The 26,804-nt window shown below is 36.6% G+C and overlaps 1 protein-coding gene across 1 annotated transcript in view; it reads left to right on the top strand.

Moving 5' to 3' along the window:
- magi1b (membrane associated guanylate kinase, WW and PDZ domain containing 1b) overlaps nt 1-26,804 on the top strand; it is a 125,531-nt gene that overhangs the window by 58,158 nt on the left and 40,569 nt on the right. Inside the window, exons 7-12 of the mRNA XM_073825504.1 lie at nt 460-495; nt 7,475-7,532; nt 8,313-8,416; nt 11,302-11,418; nt 13,547-13,732; nt 13,816-14,451. Of these exons, the coding sequence (XP_073681605.1) occupies nt 460-495; nt 7,475-7,532; nt 8,313-8,416; nt 11,302-11,418; nt 13,547-13,732; nt 13,816-14,451 (1,137 nt within the window). The remainder of the gene's footprint in view (nt 1-459; nt 496-7,474; nt 7,533-8,312; nt 8,417-11,301; nt 11,419-13,546; nt 13,733-13,815; nt 14,452-26,804) is intronic.

Below are 26,804 nucleotides of genomic sequence, written 5' to 3'. Positions count from 1 at the left end.
GCCCTCACCTCATCCATTGTAATCTCATGATAGCCTGTAGATGGCGCCCTTGAGCTGTCATAGACATAACAGTAACTCTCACCTTGTGACAGAATGACTAAGACAGCCTCTATAATGCTATAAGGACTAAACAACTCCCTTGGACCTCTATAGCCAGAGCAGTTTTATGATTATATGTGCATATATATATTTAAAATCGCAATATGATTTTAATTGCTTGATAATCAACTGCATTAACTATCAATCCAGATCATTTTGCTATTAATAAATGCTTCTAATTTTGCATTCTATGATTTGAAAAAAAAAACATATAAGAAATATAGTGGCTTAATTGTAAAGCTTTGAGCTGTAATTTTGCTTTTTTATATATCAACTAACCTTCTCTGCCTCTCTGACACCCTTTCTTTTTCTCGCCCCACTTTGTGCACACCTGCTCCCCTTTTACTCCCTCTTGAGAAGAAGGGGTACATACAGAGGAACTGGACAATGAGCTAGGTAGGCCACAATTCCACAGGGAAGCTGTAGACACACAACCTGCATGTTTTTTTTGTTTTTGTTTTTTGTTGGGGTAGATCGATCCTTCTGTGCTGCTTTGGGACCAGATGTTTTCTTTCGAATCCTGAGACTAATTGACCTCACAGTTGATCCCAGATCAGTGCAAAGGTTAACGTCTTCCCAACAGCGCCGTGTTTCAGTCCTGCTGTCATCTAGTTGTTTTCGGAATGACCGTGAAACACATTTCGTTACTTTCAAACAAGGTTCATTTGTGTTGTCATTGGCACTGCATGATATAAAATATTCATTGTTTCTATTTCTACCGCTGAAGCGTTTGCAGTTTAACTCGGGACTCTCGCGGCTGGGAGTGGTTTCCGTTTTCATTAAGCATGCAAATAGCTGGAGAGATCCGAAACTATTATGTCGGGCTAACGGTGACAGTCAAATCATTGAATAATTTGTTGCTTTAATCAGTTTTACCGTCGTCAGAGCACACTATATCAGCACGCAGAGCTCTCTCTGCTGTTCAATGTGCCTTTGTAATTGAAGGGCTGATTCGTCATTAGTAACGGATTAGGTGATGCAGGCAGTGGCCTTGAGATACCCTGTGTTTGCGTCCGGGCTGATTGGAAGAGCACGGTCAATAGCTATTGATTCGAGAAATCGGAGCCATTAAATAGATGCCGTGACTGCGGGATGTGGGCAGTAGGTACGAGAGTATCCGGTCGCACGGTAGAGACCTGATCCTGTGGAGAGGGAAGATGGGATGCAAACAGATTAATGGCCAATTTGTCAGTAGAGTCGCAGTAATGATGTGGGGGAAGGACAGGACGTACTGTCCAGCAGTTGCTTTTGGTAGACAGTTATGCTCGATTCTTCACCAGTCAACATAAAAAAAAAATGTAAATTATATATTGTTGAGTGAAATTAACGTTTACATCACAAAAAAGAAAGTACAAAAAAGGTAATCAGATTACTACTCTAAGTATCTAGTCAAGTAACGCATTACTTTTTCATTTGCTTTTTATTTTTATTTTTTCAAATTAGTAACACCAGTTAAATTTTTTTCCAATTTATTAGCTGGAAGCTCTCCTGTCCACATGTTGAGAGAAATCGGGAATAACGTTACTTTGGATTCTAGAATAAATGGAAAAAAAAAACAGATCTAGCATTCCTTAAAATCAATAAAAACAGACTTAGAATATGACGCAAACCTGCAATAATTAAATGTGACCCTGAACCACAAAACCAGTCATAAGTGTCAATTTTTTGAAATTGAAATACATCATCTGTCCATTGATGTATGGTTTGATAGGATATGACAATGTTTGGCTGAGATACAACTATTTGAAATCTGAGGGTGCAAAAAATCGAAATATTGAAAAAAAAAAAATCGTCCAAATGAAGTTCTTAGCAATGCAGATTACTAATCAAAAATTAAGTTTTAATATTTATGGTAGGAAATTTACAAAATGTTTTCGTGGAACATTATTTTTTACTTAATATCCTAATGATTTTTGGCATAAAAGAAAAATCGATAATTTTGACCCATTCAATGTCTTTTTGGCTAGTGCTACAAATATACCTGTACTACTTAAGACTGGTTTTGTGGTCCAGGGTCACAAATATTAAATAATACAAATATCCTTAATGTGTTTAATCCCGTTTTATTAACCAGTGTCTTTGCTGCTCACCTTCGATGATCCAATTCAACCATACTAATAAGCAAAAATGAAGATAAACTAATATTTGACACTGACAATATCTCAACACTGTTGTAGACATTAGTAAAATTGAGGATAGTTTACCCAAAAATGAAAATAACCTCATGATTTACTCACCCTCAAGCCATTCCAGATGTATATGCCTTTCTTCCTTTAGACGAAGACAATTAGAGTTATATTAAAAAATGTCCTGGCTCTTCCAAGCTTTATAATGGCAGTGAATGGGTGTTGAGATTTTGAAGTTCGATAAAGTGCATTCATCCATCATAAAAGTACTCCACACAACTCTGGGGGATTAATAAAGGCCTTCTGAAGTGAATCGATGCATTTGTAGAGAGAGCAAAACAAAACACCAGTCATGAATTAGAAGTACAAAACAAGAATTTGTAAAGAAAAATGTCGGATGATTCTGATATAAGCCAAGAGGAGACTGGTTTTCCTTTGCTGTAAACAAAACTTGGTAGCATATTCTCGTCAGAGTTTACGTTACGCCTATGTCCTGCGTCATTTTCTGGTGAGCGCCACTTTTTCGTGAACATTTGTACAGCAGTAAGCAGAAGCTAGAGATTACAGTTTCTAAAGTTGTGAAAATGGACATTTTTCTTACTTAAACGCATCTGTTTGCTTCAGAAGGCCTTTATTAACCCCCTGGAGCTGTGTGGAATACTTTTTATGATGGATAGATGCAGTTTATTGGGCTTCAAAATCTCAACACAGAATTGCAGTGTTTACAGTTCTGGTTAAATCAACATAGAAATGGCTTAGCTATAGGCATTTATTTTTTCCCTAGCCAGTTATTTTAACATCTAAAAACATGACACACTTCACCTTCACCACAATGACTTTGCGACAGCTTGTCTATTACACATTTGCGCAAATCCTACGGTGTGAATTTCACTCAACAAAAACACTCGTTGATTAATTATGTTAAACTCATGAAAGATCACGAAGGGTGAAGATATATGAGGCAGAGGCTGCTGACAGAATCGTTCACCGGTAGATCGTTATTTGTAAGTAATTAGTGTTGGTTGACATTTATAGATTCATTAAAACAGTACAGGAGTCGGACGTATTTTCTATCGCTGCTTGGGAGAGATAATGAATCCTTGCTTTCTCAAAAAAATTATAAATGTGTGCCACTTTCATTGGCCAATTAAAAACTGGCACAATATAGAAATCTTCTCTATGGGAGGTGTTGTGATGAATTTCCTGTGTGCTGCAGGCACTATGCTAATACAACATCTCTGTGTCCCGAGCGCTTTGACATTTCTATCTAAACCATGGTAAAGAAAGCAATATTTTCATTTGCATGAAAGCACATTTCAATGTCAAACGCAGCTGAGCCTTTTCATGATTATTCTATTATGCTAGACAAGACATGTTGTGAATCTTTTCGCCTTAACAGTGTCACGATCAAATCTCTGAACGTCTTGTGTTGTTTTTTGGTACACTTGTCAACCTTTGCCTGAAATATTTGGAGCGGTTCGTATTTTTGTTGTGCACCAGGTCAATAGATTTGGAAATGCCAGGGAACATATCTGCTGTTTATGTAAACATCACAAGGAGGATTTGTCAGAGAGCTGTGTCTTTGGAGACAAATGACAGATCTGTGTACAAACTTTATACTGTTTTAGCATATCCTGCATCTCTAGTTGGATGTCTCAATTAATATGGAATTCCTTGGATATTGTAGCAGTGTCTTTGTGAAAGAATTGATGGGAGGCTGTTGAATTATTTCTAATGGTGGTAGTGCCGCGAATGTGCATTACTTTTTTAAAAGCTTGTTCTATTCAACATTTATTCTTCTGAGTGGTTACCTCATGTACATGTGTTTATCTTAAACACTTCTGTGTGTAGAACACTGATTTAGTATCAAGTCGTCATTACTTGTTTGAATGAGTCAGGGCTCTGTTACACACTCAAGCATCACTTTAACAGTCGGGGGTTGTTTTTATGTTATTTAACACGCAAAGAAAGAAATTGCCTTTTTTTTTTTTTTTTTTCTTTTGATGTGGTATCTCTTTAAATGATTAGTTCACTTCCAGAATAAAAATGTCCTTATAATTTAGTCACCCCCATCTCATCTAATTAAGAAATTAAGTTTTTTTGTTGAAAATATTCCAGGTGTTAGTGGACTTCAATAGGGATCAATGGGTTGAAGGTCCAAATTGCAGTTTCAGTGCAGCTTCAAACGGCTTCACACAATCCCAGCTGATGAATGAGGGTAATTTTCTAAAAAAAAAAAAAAAATTGATGTGTTTTTCAGCCACAGTGCTCATCTAGCACTAGCTCGGTTCGTTTGGTTCATTTGGTCTAGACCAAAAAGGAAAATGATACATTTGGTCCTGGTCCGCTTAGCGTTCACACTGGCATTTTTGTCAGCCAACCTAAATACGTCCACAACCTGATTGGTCAGGTTGAATGATGTATATTTTGAGGAACTCATGGAACCCTCCAAACAAAAGGAAAAGGTGCGTTCAACCTAAAGAGCTTTAAGTCGAATACACCTAATGCCGTCTGCTGGACTAAGCGCGCTCATTGTTGCGTGTATATGATTTTTTCACCGCCTGCGAACTCACAAAGACCTCATAAAAGGCACTTTACCTCCTTGTTGCTCCATGTTTGCCCTCTGCTCATTTTGTTTTGGATACACCGCTTGTTCTCTTTGTAAAATCATGTCGCGTAGCGTTGCATCTTGTCATTACTTCATGTTTTTGGTTAGTTTAGAACTGTTTGGTCCATGTTGCGTTCATATTTCATTCGAACTGCACCAGAGTTTGTTTGGAAGCAGACCAAGACTCATCTTTTTAGTGGACTCTGTTTGCTTGTTTGGTGCGCACCAGGGTTCGGATGGCAGTGTTCACACTTACTCAAATAAACCGCACTAACAAAGCAATTGCACCAGAGTTCATTTGGAGGCAGAACGGGACCCATCTTTTTGTGGTCTCGACCCGCTTGTTTGGTGCGTACCAGGGTTCGGATGGCAGTGTTCACACTTACTCAAATAAACCGCACTAACAGAGCAATTGCACCAGAGTTCATTTGGAGGCAGAACGGGACCCATCTTTTTGTGGTCTCGGCTCGCTTGTTTGGTGCGCACCAGGGTTCGGATGGCAGTCTTCACACTTACTCAAATAAACCGCACTAACAGAGCAATTGCACCAGAGTTCATTTGGAAGCAGACCGGGAACAGAGCAATCGCACCAGAGTTCATTTGGAAGCAGAACGGGACCCATCTTTTTGTGGTCTCGGTCCACTTGTTTGGTGCGCACCAGGGTTCGGATGGCAGTGTTCACACTTACTCAAATGAACCGCACTAACAAAGCAATCGCACCAGAGTTCATTTGGAATCAGACTGAGACCCATCTTTTTAGGGTGTTTTCACACCTGCTTCATTTAGTTTAGCTGAATCGCACTAGAGTTTGTTTTCCCTTTTGGTGCGGTTCGTTTGGGCAGGTGTGAATGTATCAGTCTCACTTGAGTGCGCACCAAAAGCAGACCAAAGAAGCGTACCGAGACTTCTTTGGTCCGCTTTTGGTGCTTTCAAACAAACACTGGAGCAGTTCGTTGTGGTGAGAACCAAACTCGAACAGACCCAACCGCAAAAAGTACTGCACCTTTTTGGACTAATCCAACTACCGTAGTCTGCTGCGCTGTTCATTATGGGATGAGGACAATATTTGCTGACAGTTAGCACTTTAGCAACATAGCCCCATGGCAGCTCGCGGACAAACTTGGAGTTGTGAGGAGCCTCATAAATTTGGTCTGATGATCATATTAGTACCCAACGTTCGAAAACTCACAAGAACACCGCAATCTTCTCATTGTTTAGCAGTTTAGAAAATATTTCAATAACACGATTTGGCCAACGAGTGATGTGGATGTTGTCACATGACTGCATTTTGGTTCCCAAAACGGCAGAAAAATGCTACAATGTATCATTTGTTGCCCGTGGTCCGGACCGAATAAACTGAACCACAGATGTGAAAGCACCCTTAGTGGTCTCGGCCCGCTTGTTTGGTGCACACCAGTGTTTGGATGGCAGTGTTCACACTTACTCAAATGAACCACACTAAAAGAGCAATTGCACCAGAGTTCATTTGGAAGCAGACTGAGACCCATCTTTTTAGTGGTCTCGATCTGCTTGTTTGGTATGCACCAGGGTTCGGATGGCAGCGTTCACACTTACTCAAATGAACCGCACTAAAAGAGCAATCGCACCAGAGTTCGTTTTAATCGAACCAAGCATGACAAGTGTGAACACACCCTAAAAGTCTGTGTACTTTGATTCAAACAGGTAGGGTAGGACAAAAAACGTTATCTCCTTCAACTTCAAAATTGTCCAACATCGTTTTTTATCTTTTTTTCTGAACAGGGTTGACTTTCTTTGTGCATTCGCTTCGTAAAAACTGGGTCGGTACTTTGTCTACATCACATGTGACCTTTTCAAGTCCAGCTAGTGCAAAACAAGCATTTGTGGTTAAAAAGTACATACATTTTGATAGATGATCGATCGTTTAACTAGATAAGACAATTATTCCTCGGCTGGGATCATGTAGAGGCATATAATATGGCAATTTGGACCTTTAACCAATTGGCTCCCATTGAAGTCCACTATATGGTGAAAACTCCTGGAATGTTTTCCTCAAAAACCTTCATTTCTTTTTCTTTTTTGTTGATAACATGGGGGTGATTAAATTATCAGGAAATTTTCTGTAAGTAAACTACACCTTTAAACATCACTTAAATAAATTAGTAATTTAGTAAAATGATATGACAATAACCAACACCTTAGAACAGTGGTTTTCAATCCTGGTCCTGGGGACCCACTGCTCTGCACATTTTGTATGTATCCCTTATCTGACACACTCATGAGCACTAATGAGCTGATTATCTGAATCAGGTGTATTAAATAAGAGAGACACACAAAATATGCAGAGCAGTGGGTCCCCAGGACCAGGATTGAAAACCGCTGCCTTAGAACATCTGGCAACCAAGCATTCTGTAGTATAGTTGTATAAATGTAAAAAATAAAAATAAAAAATAAAAATAACAACGATGCCGTTTGCATGATAATTATATAATCTGCTCAGCATGGTTAAATTAGTTTTAAAACGTCTAGCTTGTTAGTGTGAAACCTCTTGAATTTTAATTGGCCGAAAAATCAAGACATCATATTACAAAGAACTTGATAAAAGCCTTTTTAAATTAGTTATAATGAGCTGAAAGTGTCTTCTGTTTTGCTCCTTTTCCAGAGCTGCCCACAGGCTGGGAGAAGATTGATGATCCAGTGTACGGGGTGTATTATGTTGAGTAAGTGACTCATCAATATTACCTTCAAATCATCTTTATTTTATGACATCGTCCCGGAACATGAAAGAAACAGCCGCCATCTTTTTGATTGGGCCTGTTCTGTTTCGGCTGTATACACCCTTTGTTACTGTTACCATTTTGAAATCTTGTTCTCTCGCTTTCCCTCCCCTTCAGAGGGACCCTTGGGTTTGTAGCGCATAAATATGAATGCATTCATATGTTTTGATGTTGTTTCAAAGCAATACCTCTGAGGCAGGAAGCCTTCCGGTTTTTGTCTTTGGAGATGTTTACTTACGTTTTGAGCTGTATTTGCCTAGTAAATTGTGCAGGCCATTTGGAAAGTGGCCTGGATCGCAGCTGGGTGCGATCTGTGTTTTTTGGTAAATGTGGTGATGGGCTTTTATTTTTGGCTTTTGATCTGTGTTTATTGAACTTGTCTAGTCTGGTGGAGAGATTTTAAGCACATAAGTTGAGAGAGATTAGCACACTTTTTTCCCCTCTCCATTTTAAATGAATTTTAAATGAATGCTGAGGGTTTCAGCCATACTTTAAGCTGCCTTTATTGTCTTTTCTCTGAATTAATTCACTTTATTTCTCGTCCGCTTACCTGCTCTCCTTATGCTCAACCTTTACCTGCCCTCTCATTCTATTTCCTGTTTCTCCCTCTGGTTCTGTTATTGACTGTGTCCTCTGCTCACTCATCTTCATCACCTCTCTCTCTTCCTCTCTCGCTCACGCTCTCACTCTCGCTCACTCTTTCCCTCTTTCTTCACCTCCCAGCCATATTAACAGGAAAACGCAGTATGAAAACCCAATTCTGGAGGCTAAAAGAAAGAAGCAACTGGAGCAGTCTCAGCCCGCTGAAGGTGAGCGGTATATCCAAGGTTCGTTTCAGGCCTAACATGCCGCCATTTCTTTCTTTTCTTATACGTTTGTGTTTGTCATTTAAAGTTTTGTTGCAGCTTTTGTTTTGGAGTGGTGGGATTATGGTTAATCTTTTCATGACTTAAATTTTTAATTTATTTAATTTTGCTATTTAATTTTGCTATCACCGATTCATTACAGCTGAAAACAGTGCTTTGGGTTTTTTCATCAGTGTACTATTTAGTTCTTGAAAGTTAACAAAAAGAGAAGTCTAACATCAAGCGGATACAGGTGTTTTTTAATTTCAGTACACATGACTTGATGCTTTTTAATAAAAAACTGTCATCTGTCTTCTGTTAAACCTGTTTTTTTAAATATATAAATAAGGATATTCTTAGTTAACAACAGCAGAAACCAGTATTAAAGTCAACATGAAATGCCATTTGCAACCCATTTTACTTTCACAATGTTAATATTAAATATTAAAAAAGTAGCCTTTAAAGTCAAAATTAACTTATCAACTTCATTTACTTTCTAAAAAAGATTCAACGTTCAACCGATAATTGTCATCATTTCTGAAAATAACAAATTGTAACTCACTCGTGTTGTTCCAAACCTGTTTAACCTTCTTTCTTCTGTAAGTTAGTGTTCTTAAGCATTTTACATTTATTGAAAAATAATAACTCAAGGCAGTAACCATTTAAACAATATATTTTATTTGTGAACTTATGTTCAGCTATTCTTTTATTAGTTAACTTTTAACTAATTCTGAATTATTCAGATCCTCAGTCATAAAAGCTCGGTAAACACTGGTCACAGACAGAGATTTATTTTAAATTTCAGCAAGCTGATTACTCACTAAAACACACAGGTCATGTTTTCAGGCCATTTGAAGTATTATTTTGACATAACAAAGTGGTTATATCTCAGTTTGTGAGTTGTTTACTTACTTTTTTTAATTAGTTTTGCCATTAGCGCTATTATATTCTTCATTCAGACTTCACGAATGCGCTTAAAAGCCAAGAGGCAGGATTTACAGTTGAGGTCAAATGTTTACATCCCCTTTCAGAATCTGCAAAATGTTACATTTTATCAAAATAAGAGGGATAATTGAAAATGCTTGTTATTGTTTGTTTATTATTGACCTGAATAAGATATTTCACATAAAAGATGTTTACATATAGTCCACGAGAGAAAATATTAGTTGAATTTATAAAAATGAGCCAGGTCAAAAGTTTACATCACCTTTGATTCTTAATACTGTGTTGTTACTTGAATGATCCACAACTGTTTTTTTTTTTTTTGTTTGTTGTTGTTTTTTTGTTTTTTTTTGTTTAGTGATAGTTGTTCCTGCAGTTCCCACAAATTCTTTGGTTTTCCAGCATTTTTGTGTATTTGAATCTTTTCCAACAATGACTGTATGATTTTGAGATCCATCTTTTCAAACTGATGACAACTGAGGGACTCATATGCAACTATTAAAGAAGGTTCTATTAAAGAACGCTCACTGAAGCTCCAGAAGGAAGAACGATGCATTAAAAGCCAAGGGGTGAAATGTTTCTTAATTTGAAGATCAGGGTACATTTAACTTATTTTGTCTTTTGGGAAACATGTAACTATCTTTTGTAACTATCCACTGAGGGGCAGTACTAAATGAAGAAAAAAAAGATATTTAGGCAAAATAAGAAAAATGTACACAAATCCTTATGTTCAAAGGTTTTCACTCCCAGCTCTTAATGCATGATTTGCATGATCTGGAGCATCAGTGAGTGTTTGAAGCTTTTGTAATAGTTGCATATGAGTCCCTCAGTTGTCCCCAGTGTGAAAAGATAGATCTTAAAATCATACAGTCATTGCTGGAAAGGGTTCAAATACATAAAAATGCTGAAAAGCCAAAGAATTTGTGGGACCTGAAGGTTGTTTTTGAAGAACAGTAAGCAGTTTAACTGTTCAGGACAAACAAGGGACTCATGAAAAACTATCACTAATCAAAAAAACACAGCTGTGGATCATTCAGGTAGCAACACATTATTAAGAATCAAGTGTATGTAAACTTTTGAATGGGGTTGATTTTATAAATTAAACAATTATTTTTTTCTCGTGGACTATATGTAAACATCTGTTATGTGAAATATCTTATTCAGGTCAGTACTAAATAAACAATAACATTTTGTATGATCCCTCTTACTTTGGTAAAATAAGTAACATTTTGCAGAATCTAAAAAGGGGGATGTAAACTTTTGAATTCAACCAATCACAGATAAACATAATTATATTGCGATGAAGGCATTGCCTCCTCTGACTTTTTCCCATTCATTCTCAATTACCCCCCAATAAACTCACCGCATGCTTTAGGATGTCTGTTAAAACTCAATGGGCTCAGGGGAGGGCGAGAGAGATGAGGACTCTCAGCTGGTGTCACTCTTGGACAAAAAAATAAATTAATTTCCTATGCTACAACAAACTGTGGCCAATAAACTCATTTTGATTCTGAAAGTCATACAAGTTTAGATCTTTACCTTTAAGAAAACAAATTGGCTCAATTACAAGCTCATGTTGACTTTAAAGGCTACTCATTCTATAAATGGTTTAGAAAGTTCTACTGAAATGCAGGTTGCCATGCTGGGACATGCCCTTGATCTTGTTCCCAGCCAACTCAGCTGAACATTGTTTTTTTGATTACCTAACTTCTTCTCCCTCAAGTTCAAGTATCTCATATTCTGCCACTGATTGTGATACAGTACTGACAATATGCAAGTTTTACACCTAGAGCAAGTTAGGACACCGTAGGGGGCTCTAAAGCTGGCGGATACACAGCCTACGTATTACAGCAGTTTGAATAGACAAGAAATGTGACTGGCTTGAGAGACACACAAAAAAGGAAGTGCACCCTTCACTCTTTCAGAATGGATAGAGGAGCATTCGTCAGGAGCACCGCTAGCGAGCTATGCTGCTAACCACCAAGAGACTTACAGAGAACCCGGCACCGCCCCTCCACTAGCACCCCAACTGGGGGCTAAACGTATGTGCTGCCTCCTTTTTTTTTTGTTTGTGACACAAATACATACACACCCGTGTGTGGCGTATTCCTCTGTGGACATCTCACTCACTCCTGTTCACTTTTTCCGAATCTTCCTTCCCTCAGCTCTCTGTCTCTTTCGTCCCTGTGTTGTTTGAATGACGATAAGCTGCTTATTTAAAGATTTAGCAAACGTTCTTTTTTTTTTTTAATGGGAGATGTTGCATTGTCCCTCACACCATTTGCCATTTCTCTCTGGTGTCTTCATGTGGGCACTCGTTCAGTTTTTGGTGCTTTCTATAATGTCAGATACAAAAGATGCATTATGGTCAAAGTCAAGGATGGATTGAATTAGTGAAGAGAAATGCTGTCGTTTCAAAAGATTGTATCTGTAATGATTTGACGCATGAAAATCCAGCCAAGGCTTATGTGCTAAAGAACATGAATATGTTTGAAAAAAAATTGACCTTGGACTAAAATTTATATATATGTACACACATACACATTAGGGATTATATACAGTGGGCTTATAATAGTTCATATTGAAAGTCTGGGATTCAAAATCAAAATCAAATTTAAACTATTAAAAATATTGTGTTACTTCTGTTCTAAGACATTCTCAAATTAATTGTTTGTTTCACTCAAATTTTGTATGGCCACAATATAATTGTTATGAACAATTATCAGACTTTTCTCAGACTTTTGGACCCCATTGTATATTCATTTTGTGTACATTTAGATTTTATTCTGTTACGGACAGCTCTGTTTCTCTGTCTGTCACGTTCTCCCTCTTGCATACATGTGTATATCCTTATCATCTCCAGTCATTTGCATTCAGTGTACAGTGTGTCTCTCTCCTCAGGGTGTCTCTGCAGTTTTCTCTGATCCTTCTGTCATGACAGACCGTGATGAACAGATCATATATCATCCTAGCCAATCACATTGTTCTTCTGTGCTCACTCCTCCATTGTTTCCTCTCTTGTATCTTGTACTAACAGCACTTTTGCTCTGATCTAGGACTGATTACCAGCTGATGCATCTACTAACATTCATTTTACCATTTTGATGTATAACTATGATAATGCACAACACAGTTATTACACAACAGTTATTTCCCAAAATTATTCTCAGAAGTACACAATGATAATTCTGACATTTCTGACAGTGATGTCAACTAAAAAAAAAAAAAAAGAAAAGTTCATCTTTCGATGTTGACATACCAGAAGTTTTAAATGGTTAAAGGTTATTTAGACTATGTAGTTTGTATACTGTAAAATCTGTAGTGTTAAGATGGATGGATAGACATACTAACAGTAACTTAGTAGACAGACAGATAGATAGATATATCAATAGATAGATAATTTTATTATGATATGAGTAACTTTATTTCAATGTGAAAATATATATCACAATATAGTTATTTTTGCCTTAAATTAGGTTTTTATGATATCAGCATTTTTGTTAACAGAAATTTAATAGTTCTTGTCACCAGTGTCAATATTACAAAAAACTAATACTAGCCTAAATTACAAAAAACAGCTCACTGAAGACAAATAAACAGCCAGCAATTAAAATAAGAATAAGAAATTTATTACAAGCAATAGGACTCAAAAACTACAGACAAAAAAAAACACAGCTGTGATCATTCAGGTAACAACACAGTATTCAGAATCAAGGGGATGTAAACTTTTGAATGGGCCATTTTTATAAATTTAGCTATTATTTTCTCCTGTGCACTATATGTAAACATCTTTTATGTGAAATGTATTATTCAGGTCAGTACTAAATAAGCAAGAACATGTATTTTGTATAATCCCTCTTCTTTTGGTAAAGTAACATTTTGCAGATTCTGAGAGGGGGTGTAAACTTTTGACCTCAACTGTAGTTTACAGACAGAAAGACAGTTGGTTAGTTAGTAGATAGGTAGACAGTTGTCAAGCCAGTTTAATTTTACTATGGTCGGTAAAGTTAACTTTGTTGTACAGCTTCTTTTGAAACTCAAAATGTTCTTAAGATTTGCTATGTTGTAACACACTGAGGTATCCATAATCATCTCATACAGAGGGGCCAACAGATTTACTCTCACATATTCCCATAGCTCACAAATAGTGCAATGCTTTTCTTACTGCAGGAGGCAAGCCATTTTTCACAAGGAACCCTGCAGAACTGAAGGGGACATTCATTAACACCAAGCTGAAGAAGAGTAGGCGTGGGTTTGGCTTCACTGTAGTAGGAGGAGATGAACCAGACGAGTTTCTGCAGATTAAGAGTCTGGTGCTTGATGGACCAGCTGCTCTGGATGGAAAGATGGAAACAGGTACTGAAAACTGTGGCAAAATGATAACACATCTTTGAGCCATAGTCTTTGTTCTTGGACCAACACATGTTTTCTTTCCACAGGGGACGTTATCGTGAGTGTGAACGACACTTGCGTGTTGGGTTACACACATGCCCAAGTCGTGAAGATCTTCCAGTCCATCCCTATCGGCTCTATGGTCGACCTTGAACTTTGCCGTGGCTACCCCTTACCCTTTGACCCTGATGATCCCAACACCAGCCTGGTGACTTCTGTGGCCATTCTAGACAAGGAGCCCATCATCGTCAATGGAAAAGAAAGCTACGACTCGCCATCCAGCCACGGAAGCGAAACTACAGGTGGCGGTGGTAGTTTAAATGGCTCCAGCGACCCTCCTCGCCCCCACAGCCCTTCAGCAGAGGTGGCTTCTAATGGCTCTCATGGTTATCCCAGTGACGTGGTGACGTTGGCGTCTTCAATCGCAACCCAGCCCGAGCTCATTACTGTCCACATGGAGAAGGGTGACAAAGGATTTGGCTTCACAATAGCAGACAGCCCATCTGGGGGAGGCCAGCGAGTGAAGCAGATAGTGGATTACCCACGATGTAGAGGCCTGAGGGAGGGAGACATCATCATGGAGGTTAACAAGAGGAACGTGCAGAACCTGACGCACAATCAGGTGGTCGATCTCCTCAGCAAGTGTCCTAAAGGCAGTGAGGTGACCATGCTGGTGCAAAGAGGTGAGCTCACAATTATGTTTTTAAATATTATAAAAATGGAGAAAAAGTGAGAAAAGAATGTTTCCCCTAACTTGTTTGTCAAATTTACAGTGTTTATAGCATCATTAGATTATGCAATAATTATTATGGGCCAAGCAACGAAGGTGCGTAGGCACTTATTGTATCCGTTGGCATTCTTCTTATTATTATTCTTCCGCTGCTTCTTCTGTTTCTTCCACTCTTGAATCTATAGAATCGCTTGCGGGAAAGTTATGAAATTTGGCACACAGATAGAGGACAGTCTCAACATTCTCTGTAGCACCACCACTTGTCCAAAGTTTCACTCATGTTTATGCTAATAACTTTAAAGCCTTAAGGTCTATAAGAATTTTTTTTCTGATTCCTTGGCTCATGTCGAGTCAAATGGACACAAAATTTGTTTCTTTTTTTTGCTATTTTTAATAGTTCGTGAAAACTACTATTTAAAACTCATTCTCGACGGTTTGTCTGATTTTCACCAAAATTGGCTCAGATCATCTTCAGACCATGCTGGCAAAAAGTTATGGAATATAAGTTGATTAGTCAAACCATTTTCGAATAACGTATCTCCACACCGGTTTGACGTATTGAGACGTAGTGACAAACTTAGTATGCTGTTATCTGTTATAACAACCGTTAACGCCCAAGCACCACCTAGTGGTCAGGAGGTATGAAAATGGCTATTTTTGCTTATAAATTCTGAATTATTTGGCCAAAAATTGCAAAACTGGTCTCTTTAGATTCGGGGGACCATTTAGAATTTTATTGTAAAATGCTATATTTAACGAACGCATTGGCATATCATTACAAAACTCTGTATGTTTCTTCAGCACCAGGCCATGACAGTACTCAAAAAGCTTGGGTGCAGTTATAAAGGGTTTTTCTAAAAAATGCTAATAACATTACATTGGCCTATTGTAATGAAAGTGATCTCAATATATTCCTTGGGTCATGTCGAGAACATTGATACCAATAATGCCAAAATTGGCACTTCCTGACTGCCATTTTGATTAATGTTGAAAACTTTTTTGAACTCCTCCTAGAATGTTGGTCCAATTTTTACAAACTCTGACTGATCAGATGCATCTGAGGCTGTATCTCTGCAAAACTTTGACATATTTACACCAAACTTTGTACTGACCATGCCACATAACTTTGTCACTAGACAAAACCATTTTTGTATAGCAATCCAACAAATTTGAGCCATGATGGCAAAATGACTTTAAGGCTTTATCTCTGCAAAGCTTTGACATATTGACACCAAACTATGTGTATGTCATTGTCACCTCACACTGAATATACCACATTGATTTGATAACAGTGCCACCTATTGGTCAAAAGTTTTTACTGATTAAAAGTTTTATTTACCCTCAAAATCTTACTGACCCCACACTTTGAACCTAAGTGTATATTATGCATCCTTATCAAGCAAACTGTTTTGACTTGTAACTTTTTTTGTTGATGACATTTTGTCATCCAAGTTGTATTCTGTTTTAGATCTTTGCACTTCTAAACATCAAACTGTGGTTGGCTTCTGTTTTTAGGTGCTTTTCAGCTCATTTTGATTACATATTTCTGCTTTCATAAATCTAGAAAACTTCCTTTCTCACTTTTTCTTACTCTGCTGTTTTTCTTCTGTGTTCCAAACCTGGGATGTTGAACACATTCCCGCAATGTGGATCTGACTTTATGCATATTTTTAGCCTTGCTATTTGAGTTTAGAAAAGGAAATGCACATAATATATACCACAAACAACGGAGGAATGAGAAAAGAGGCTGTTCAGTCAGTGTTTTTGAATGAAGAGAGAATGACAGGAAAGTGTCCAGACAGAGACAGATTTAGGTGAGAGGTCTGTGCCGATCATGAATATGAAGTCTGGGACGACTACTTTTCCCTTGAGGGCTGCCAAAATCAGCTGTCTGTTAACCCCCATCTGACATGTCCACGCTGCTATCTCTCTTTGTCTTGAATTTCAGGGGAGGAAGTTGAGATAGAAATGTCAAGGTTACCAGCTATTGGTGGAAAACCTCTGACTTATAGATGGCAAAAGTGACTGAAAGAAACCGAGAAAGACAGACCAAGAGGAACGGAAAGACTTGTGTGTGTGGGGGTGTGGGAGTGTAAAATGAGAGAAAACATTGAATACCAGCATCTGACTGTTAAAGAAAGAAGTCGCTTCTCATAGAAAGTTGCAGTTTGAGAGAATTACCCCAAGAGTTTTTTGAGCACACAAATCCCCAGGTCTTTCAGAACCGGCTTTAAAATCCTGTTTTGCCTGTTCTCAGAGCATTCAGTCAGAGCCTGGCACTCGGATTATTAATTTGATGAATTGAAAGCACTTTTATCTGTCTTGTGTAAGTGCTTTTAACAGGGCCAGGAAATTGCTGCATGCCAATTGCAAGGCCAGAGCCTGTTGTATTAAAACATCCCCATTTGTCATTTGGGACAGTTACCAGCATGTAAACAAAAGTGTGTGCAGTGCTTATATCTTTTATGGCTCATCAATAGAGCTGCCGCCTTGCTGTTTCGGTAAAGCAAAAAGCCAAATTGTCCTCCAGGATTTGACGGCCTACTGAACTGACGTCACATAACTTGCAGTGTAATTTATGAATTACACAGAATAAGATAGCAGGACTGAAATGGCCTCTTTTTAGTCTATGTGGCTTACACACTCTATTCCAATTCCAACACTATCAACCAAAGTATTTTTTCTGCTTTAGTTCAGATTTAAAAATAAAAAATAATTGCAAAATTATATATACACTGACATTCAAAAGTTTGGGATCAGTAAGATTTGTAATGTGTTTTAATAGAGACTCTTTTGCTCATTAAGGCTGTATTTATTTGATCAAAAATACAGAAAAAACTGTAATATTGTGAAATATTATTGCAATTTCTAATATTGGTTTCCCATTTTAATATACTTTAAAATATAATTTATTTCTGTGATGCAAAGCTGAATTTTCAGCATCATTACTCCAGTCTTCAGTGTCACATGATCCTTTAGAAATCATTCTAATAGGCTGATTTTATTATCAATGTTGAAACAGTTATTGCGTAATATTTATTTTTCCTTTTTTTATTCTTTGATGAATAAAAAGATAAAAAGCATGAATTCAAAATAGAAGTATTTACACTGCAAAAAAAATGATTTTCTTAGTATTTTTTAGTAATTTTTGTCTTGTTTTCTAGTATAAATATCTAAAAACTCTTGAATCAAGATGACTTTTCTTTACAAGTAAAATGACTTAAGATATTATGTCTTGTTTAATGAAAAAATGATCAAAATTGTGTTAGTTTTTGCTTAAAACAAGCAAAAGAGAAAAATAATCTTAATCTAAAGATCATTTTTTGACCCATTTTCAGATATTTTCGCTTGTTTCAAGCAAAAACTAACAAGATTTAGAATTTTTGTTTTTCAGAAAACAAGACATAATATCTTAAGTCATTTTACTTGTCATGTAAATGCATCTTGATTTAAGAATGTTTAGATATTCATACTAGAAAACAAGACAAAAACACTAAGTAAGAAAATCATTTTTTGCAGTGTACTATCACTTTTTATTCATTTAACACATCATTGCTGAAAAAAGTTGTAATTTCTTTAAAAAAAGAGAAAGAACAAAACAAAATAATTTTCTATTTTGAATAAACACTCTTCTTTTAACCTTTGTTTTATTAAAGAATTCTAAAAAAAGTATCACAGGTTATTACGAATATTAAGCAGCACAACTGTTTCCAACATTGATTATAAATCAGCATATTAGAATGATTTCTGAAGAATCATCGTGAATACAAATTCATCTTTGCTTCACAAGAATAAATTGTATTTAAAAGTATATTAAAATAAAAAACTGTTAAATTCCAATAATTCTGTATTCTGTATTTCTGTATTTTTGATCAAATAAATGCAGCATTGATGAGCATAAGAAACTTCTTTGCAAAACTTCGAAAAATCATACTGATCCTAAACTTCTGAACTGCATTAAATATATATAAATATATATATAAAATTTAAAAAAAAGATTGTATTTTTTTTAACAAACATTTACAAAATCTTAAAAGCTCCAAAAACTGCTTGTATAATTGTAAGAGTCAGAGAGAGGATGGGTAATGATAATTTAATACTAAACCATGACTGCTTTGGTGCAAAATACCTTTACTAACATTATATGTGATCCTCAGGAAAAAGAAAGATAAAAAATATTTGTTAAAAACACTTTAATTGTCATTGGAGTAATCCAAGTTTACACCAGAAACGTTCTTTAATGACTCTAAAATGTGTATGGGATGTTTTAAGTATTCTCTATGCTCACATCTCACCTTTAATTGCTGGCCTTGATGTCATGCAGCAGATCCCACCACACAAATAAGCAGACACATACACACAAACACACGTACACACCATTCCTTTTCATCAACACTCACCCATCACTGCCCTACCAATTAGAGTAGAGTCTAAAGAAAAATCTAATGGGTAGAAGCGTGATTATGTCATTCCTTTAAACACACACATATATATATATATATATATATACACACACGTATACACACAAATGTTGAAATTGCAGCATATTTAGCTTATTAAAACACATTTCTCATTGTAGGAAGTGCAGTGTGGCTCTGCTGGTTCTCTGGATAATTGACTCGTATATAGATATAGATCCTATGAGATGGTTCGACTTCACTTGAGCTTTCTTAGCTTGTGTCTCTTTTTCTGCCTCTAGTCTAGTCTAGGATAGGTTGGTGGTCTAAAAGCTTTATTGCATCATTATTTGAACTTTTTACTTACACATTAGAAAGCAGGCTGTTGCACATATACTGTGGTTTTACTGTGGTTAAAGCTCAATCAACAGCCTTTGCAGCATAATGTTGATTACCACAAAAATAATGGAATATTGGTGACCCTGCACCACAAAACCAGTCATAAGGGTAATTTTGTTTTATACATAATTTGGAAGCTGAATGAATAAGCTTTCCTTTGATATATGGTTTAGGATAGGACAATATTTAGCAGATATACTACTATTTGAAAATCTAGAATCTGAGGGTGCAAAAAAATCAAAACACTGACGAAAATCCAAATTAAGTTCTTAGCAATGCATATTACTAATCAAAAATTAAGTTTTGATGTATTTACGGTAGGAAATGTAAAAAATATCTTCATGGAACATGATATTTTCTTAATATCCTAATGATTTTTGGCATTAAAAATATTTTTGGCTATTGCGACAAACATACCTGCCCTACTTAAGACTGATTTTGTCGTAAAGGGTCACATTTAAAGAATTTAAATGGTCAAATTTGAGATGTTTTTTAAATATTTGGATAATTTGATAACGTACCACCCAAAAATAATTCTTTAAAACTATCAAGCTCCATTCACAGCTTCATTTTTATTTTTATTTTTTTAATATTTCATTCTGATACTCAACATTATCCCACAAGTGCTGTCAATTTAGCTTAACCTCTACTAAACCCAGAAATATTCCTTCAAAAACCAAGCATTAATTATGATCTTATGTGCTGCTTGACAGAGCATAAAACCAAACCTGTGGTTTCCAGTGTTGGGCTGCCATCGTTGACGTTTTTCTCCCATGAGGCTTGACCGCTGTCAGTTTTTTCCTCTAGATGTTTCTCAGCTGTTCAGGTCTAAATGTCACGCTTGCAAATGCTCAATATAAAGGAGATTTCTGCATCTGTTACGCCCGGGGTAATCATTTCAACACAATGTGTGCTTGCGAGCTGAATACATCATGGCTGCGAGTCAGTGGCCCTGAGGTCCATTCTGTCTGAATGGTGTGTGTGTATGTTTATGTATTTACGTCAGTGTGGAATCGCTAGTGCTGCAACATGTAGAAGGCCGTTTCTAGCCTCATTGCAATTCCTCCTGCTGGTGTTTGTCAGAATCTGCCGCTTTGAGAAAGAGAGTAAAGGATGCTCCGGCTATGGATAGTGTAATGAAATGAAAAGGTGCATACTACTATCTGATCGGCTCCCTTTATGAGTCATCAATCAGCAATGACAGCATACATCTCGATTTCCCTAGCAGATATAAAACCGGCTTCTACTCAGGCATCTGCTAGTCTAGTCTCATTAGCTGCTACTCCAAGCATCCAAATGAGTGTGTTAAGGCTTATTCACCACCAAGAGGGAAATGAAAACACAAAACAAATCGTAAAACATTAAGCTACTCGCACCAAGAGCGAAACACGCATTTGTTGGGCTGTTGTTCTCTCTGACTGTCATTGAGATGACAGGGAATGCTAACGGATACGTTTTTGCAGACTTCTTAGAGGAAAAATAGCTTTTGTCTTGTCCTTAGTCGTGAGTTTTTGTTACTGAATGAAGGAAAATATCAACCTTGAGGACTAAAAATCATTGTAAATAGGTTAATAGAAATCAGTTTTTCCATACAAAGTCTCTCGTTTTACAGATTTAAAGGATTAGTTCACTTCTGAATGAAAATTTCCTGATAATTTATTTGTCCCATGTCATCCAAGATGTGCATGTCTTTCTTTCTTCAGTTGAAAAGAATGAGGCTTTTGAGAAAAACATTCCAGGATTTTTCGCCATATAGTGGACAGCTTCAAATGGTTCTACATAAATATAATAAATGCTCTAGCTCTGTAATGCACGTCTATGAAAAGGTCATGCATGGTTAGTTCTTCGTCTTTGTAGTTCATTTCAAAAAGGTATCTAAAAAAAAATCTAATTTTCTCCTCCAACATGAAAATCGTTGTTTTACCTTTTCTTTGTAAAGGTCGTTTGACTTTCTTTGCATGTTTACCAGTTTGAGTCCAAGTCCAGGTAGTGGAAGATGATCATTTGTGGTTAAAAATAAGTCTTTTTTTTTTTTGTAATGACAGATCGCTTTGCTACATAAGAGCCTTACCATGCCAGCATTTTACAGTATGTTGCTGCCTTATGTTAAACTGCTTTAAATTACTTTTTCCACATCAGTCCACACTCCATACACTATAATGGCAAACAAAATAACAGGTTTTTAACACATTTGCAAATTTATTAAAAATAAAAAACTTAAATTATTCCATTGCATAAGTATTCATCCAGTTGAACATTTTTCAAACACAAGTTTGGAACAACCAGCACTCTTCCTAGAACTGGCCAAACTGACCAATTGATGGAGAAGGGCTTTGGTAAGACAGTTGACCAAGAACCTGATGGTCACTCTAGTTGAGCTCCATGATTATATGTGGAGATAGGAAAAACCTAGAGAAGGACGAACATCACTGCAATACTCCACCAGTCTGGTCTTTATGGCAATGTGGCAAGACTCAATCCACTCCTCAGTGAAGACACATGAAAACATTACGAATTTGCACCTAAATGACTAAATGAAAAAGACCGTGAGAAACAATTCCAAGCATCATGTTTGAAGGAAACCAGGCACTGTTTATCACATGCAGACTACCATCCCAAAAGTAAAGTGTGCTGGTAGCAGCCTTATGTTGTGGAGCTGTTTTTCAGCGGCAGGGACTGAACGACTCGTCAGAGAAGACGGAAAACCCAGAACAGCAAAATGTATAGAAATAGCCTTAATAGAAACCCAGTCCAGAGCATTCAGAATCTAAGACTGTACATAAGGTTCACCTTCCAACAGGACAATGACCCTAAACACACAGCAATAGTGGTTTATAGACAACTCTGTGAATGTCCTTGAGTGGCCCAGCCAGAGCCAGGGTTTGAACCCAATCAAATGTTTCTGGAGAAAAGTGAAAATGTGCTTCTACCTCCATTCAAGTTGAACAGAGCTTGAGAGGTGAAGAAGTGAGGAGAAGGTTGGCAGATAGTTGCCAATGCTGATGTGCAAAACTTGTCGCATCATATGACTTGAGACTGTAAAGGTGCTTCAGCTAAATACTTATGCAATGTACTTATTTCAGGTTTATAATTTTTAATACATTTAGGAAAACAATTGTGTTTTTGCTTTGACATCAGTGGTGTATGGAGTGTAGATTTGATGTGGGGAAAAAGTTGTTTAAAGCAGTTTAACATAAGGCAGCAACATAACAAAACTTGAAAAAAATGGTGTATGAATACTTTCGCAAAGCACTAAATATCTCGACTGGGATTGTTGCATTGAAGCTGCAGTTTGGAGTTCAACCTGTTGGCTCCCATTGAAGTCCACTATATGGAGAAAAATCCTGTAATGTTTTCCTCGAAAACCTTAATTCCTTTTTTACTTAGAATTAGAAGGATTATTAAAACTTTATATAGTTATCGTTATAGTCATTGTCCTTGGTGTGAACCGCCTTTAAACCAGCAGAGAAATTAATCTAAGCTGGTCTTTTCAGGATGGAACAGCATTGCTGTCTCGTTATTCTTTTCTGGCTGGACCAATACTGCTAGGGGAAGATAAACCACCATGATTAGTGATGTGTGCGAAAGCAACTTGATTTAATGTTTGAAAGGAAGGATTCCATTACTTTTTGCATTAATTTTTGCTGAATTGTCCAGCGGCAAAAATGAATGGCTTGCGGACACATACTCAGGATATCAACAGTCCAAAAAGAAGTGGTGGCCTGGCTCTAAATCAAATCAAGAGTGAAAAATATGTTTTTAGATAATGGTTGTGAGGAGCATCTTCTCCCCAACTGCTCACCCTTTGGCTTGCTGAAGGGGTGAAGCATAGAACCCACCAATCACACGATTTCACACCTTGTTTCCATGACGATGCTCTGCTGCACTTTGCGGTGGGGTTTCCTGTTAAAATGATAAAGCGGAGGGGTCTGTCTCGCACACAACATGCAGGCGCATCACATTCTGGAACAAATGCCAGCAGGCAGTGAGGACAGACAGAGACAGACAGGTGTTTTCAAGTCCACTCTGCATCTTATTCTTTCATTACGTGTTACCCTTGAATGATTCTGATTGACATGTTTGTGTAGACCTACTGATTCTACACAAGTAATGGAGGGGAAGTAGTACAATAGCCATCAGAGCTGTATCTGTGTGTGTGTGTGTGTGTGTGTGTGTGTGTGTGTGTATGCACAGGGCCATTTTAACATCACCTCATGCCCTGCCACCTCCAGTTGCAGGCCATGTCAGTTTAAAACTATTCTAATGTACACGCAACTGTGCACACTTAAGCTGTGTTCTACCTAGTGAGCAGCCTACATATGCAGTTGTATTCTAAGGCCATTTTGTAACTGTCAGGACTATTTGAAATGCTCTATATTGCCAGCAATTACACACAAATAGTAGTTCAGATGGGAGACTCACAATTGAATTAAAATTGATATTGTTTAGTATTGAGTGAATTATATTTATAATCAAGATTTCTCTTTGTCCACTGTCTTGCATTAAATAATTTTACTGAAACTTAACAATATTGATTGAAGTACATTTAGAATTTATGTCTCGCTCCCTTTATATCCCCACTTGGATTTATCACAAAGCTGGTCATTAAAGTTCATTATTGGGCAAAATAATCAATTTTAATTAAGGGCTGTTCACACCAAGGCAGATAATTATAATGATAACTATCCACCTTATTTTGCAACGCAAAAGTAAGCCGTTGTCTGTGAATGTGCAAGACGTCTGGTTCATTAGCCGCTGTAGGGACATTGTGAGAAGAATAAAGGGCAGTAAACGGTAAAACTGTTTGCACTACAAACCACTGTGTTCATAATTAAGATAATACATTAAAATAATATGGTAAGACACACCAGTTTGCAATATCAGCAGCAAAACCAGCTGTTTTCTACAGCTAAAAATAGCTGGAAGCGGACACCGGAAGCCAGACCCATAAAATTTACAAATGGCCGCATCTGTTTTTACAGGAAAAATAAGGTGGATAAAGTTTTAATAATCATTGTAATTCTACGAGAATAGTTATGACATGGAGGAACGATTTTCGTTGATTTCATTTATTTATTAATTTTTTAGTATTAAATTAAGTATATTTACAATCAGTATTTATCCTGTTTTGTCCACCAAATTGTTTCATAGAGGTTGTACAAATGCACTGCTGCCTTTGTAAATGTGATCCTGCCTTAAAATTTGGCTAAAATTTGTTTTATACATAATTAAGATAATACATTAAAATAATATGGTAAGACACACCAGTTTGCAATATCAGCAGCAAAACCAGCTGTTTTCTTATTTGCGAGTTCATATCTCGCAATTCTGAATTTTAACTTGCAATTGCAGGTTAATAAGTCAGAATTGAGAGACATAAACTTGCAATTCTGAGAACATATTAGTCTTTTTTTCCTCAAAATTGGAATTTGTAATTCGCAATTGCAAGTTTATATCATAATTCTGATTTTAAAAAAGTCTGAATTGCAAGATACAAACTCGCAATTGCAAGAAAGTTTTTCTCTTGCAATTCTGACTTTATTTCTCTCAATTGTGAGTTTATATCACATAATTCTGAGAAAAAAGTCAGAATTGTGAGTTTATATCTTGCAAATTTTGTTTATATCATGCAATTCTAACTTTATGACTTGCAATTGTGAGTTTATATCTAAATTTTGAAAAAAAGTGAATTGCGAGATACAAACTAGCAATTCTGAGAAAAGTCAGAAATGTTTTTTTTCTCGCAAATTCTGAATTGAATTGTGAGTTTATATCACGCAATTCTGAGTAAAAAGTCAAAATTGTGAGTTTATATCTTGCAATTCTGACTTTATTAACTTGCAATTGTGAGTTTATATCTCACAATTCTGAGAAAAAAAGTCATAATTGTAAGTTTGTATCATGAAATCCTCAGAAAAAAGTTAGAAAAGTCAGAATTGCGAGACATAAACTAGCAATTGAGAAAAAAAAGTCAGTAATTTGAGTTTTTGTCTCGCAATTCTGATTTTATTTCTCTGAATTGTGAGTTTATATCACAATTCTGAGAAAAAAGTCATAATTGTGAGTTTATATCTTGCAAATTTTGTTTATATCACGCAATTCTGACTTTTTTCTGTCAATTTTAAGAAAAAAAAAAGTCAGAATTGCAAGATACAAACTAGCAATTCTGAAAAATAATTACATTTCTGGCTATTTCTTGCAATTGTGAGTTTATATCACGCAATTCTGAGTAAAAAATCATAATTGTGAATTTATATCTTGCAATTCTGACTTTATTAACTTGCAATTGTGAGTTTATATCTTACAATTCTGAGTAAAAAGTCATAATTGCAAGAGTTTGAGTTTTTTTCTCACAATTCTGACATTATTTCTTGCAGTTGTGAGTTTATATCACCCAATTCTAAGAAAAAAAGTCAGTACTATGAGTTTTTATCTCGCAATTCTGACTTTATTTCTCGCAATTGTGAGTTTATATCACGCAATTCGTAGTCATAATTGCAAGTTTGTATCATGAAATTCTGAGACAGAAGGCAGCACAGCTAAGTTGCCTACCTGTTGTAACAGGCTTTTCTTAGGGAGTGTTTGTGCTGCCCTAGAATGCTGCCTGCTTAGGGATCTGACAAGTTGGAACTGCACAATAGTCTTGCATGAAAATGGGTTTGTGTCTGCTGTCGTACTCTCCACACCAGAGACTCATAAGCTGTTGAGGCGGCTCCTGGGAGACCGTCTTTCATTTTCTCTGTGTGTCAGACTGCATCACTGACAGATGGTCTTGACCGTCAGAATCTGTTCCGATCAGAAGGGGAAGGGAGAAGGGGGGTCCAGTATACCCTTCACTCTCGTCGTGCCCCCATGCACATGCATGTGCACATGCAGTGCATCATAATCTTCTCCTGCTAAACCTTCTTATTAGTCTCCTCTGTGCCTGACGTGGTTCACACTGACCTGTCACCAGTGTTCCTGCTGACCTGCGATGGCATGTGCAACACGGTTATGGAGCAAGCTCTTAGTCTCTCACACCAACAATATTGGTAATTTGAGTTCAGGCGTGAGCTGAATCATTTAACCTAATTTTTGCGATATCTGGAATATAACCAGTGTCAGTTGTTGTTTATCTAAATAATGAATTGGTGGAGATGTTCATATATATATTAAAGCCTGTTTCCACCACTAAATAAAGGATAAATAAAGGTTATTGCAAACTTTTCTCCGAATTTTGTGATTAAAATCTAGAAAGACTTTTTCTTGCAAATGCAAGTTTGTATCTTGCCATTCTGACTTTTTTTCTTGCAATTCAGTTTTTTTTTTTTTGTGAATTGTGAGATATGAATTCGTAATTGAGTTATAAAGTCAGAATTGCAAAATATAAACTCTCAATTATGATTTTTTATCTCTTAATTGTGATTAAAAACTCACAATTCTTTCTTGCAAATGCAAATTTGTATCTCGCAATTCTGACTTTTTATCTCAGAATTTAGATAAAGTCACAATTGTTATAAAGTCAGAATTG

The sequence above is a fragment of the Garra rufa genome, chromosome 20 (assembly GCF_049309525.1).
Source record: "Garra rufa chromosome 20, GarRuf1.0, whole genome shotgun sequence".
NCBI classification, from domain to species: domain Eukaryota; kingdom Metazoa; phylum Chordata; class Actinopteri; order Cypriniformes; family Cyprinidae; genus Garra; species Garra rufa.
This window is presented reverse-complemented; position numbering and strand designations above follow the sequence as displayed.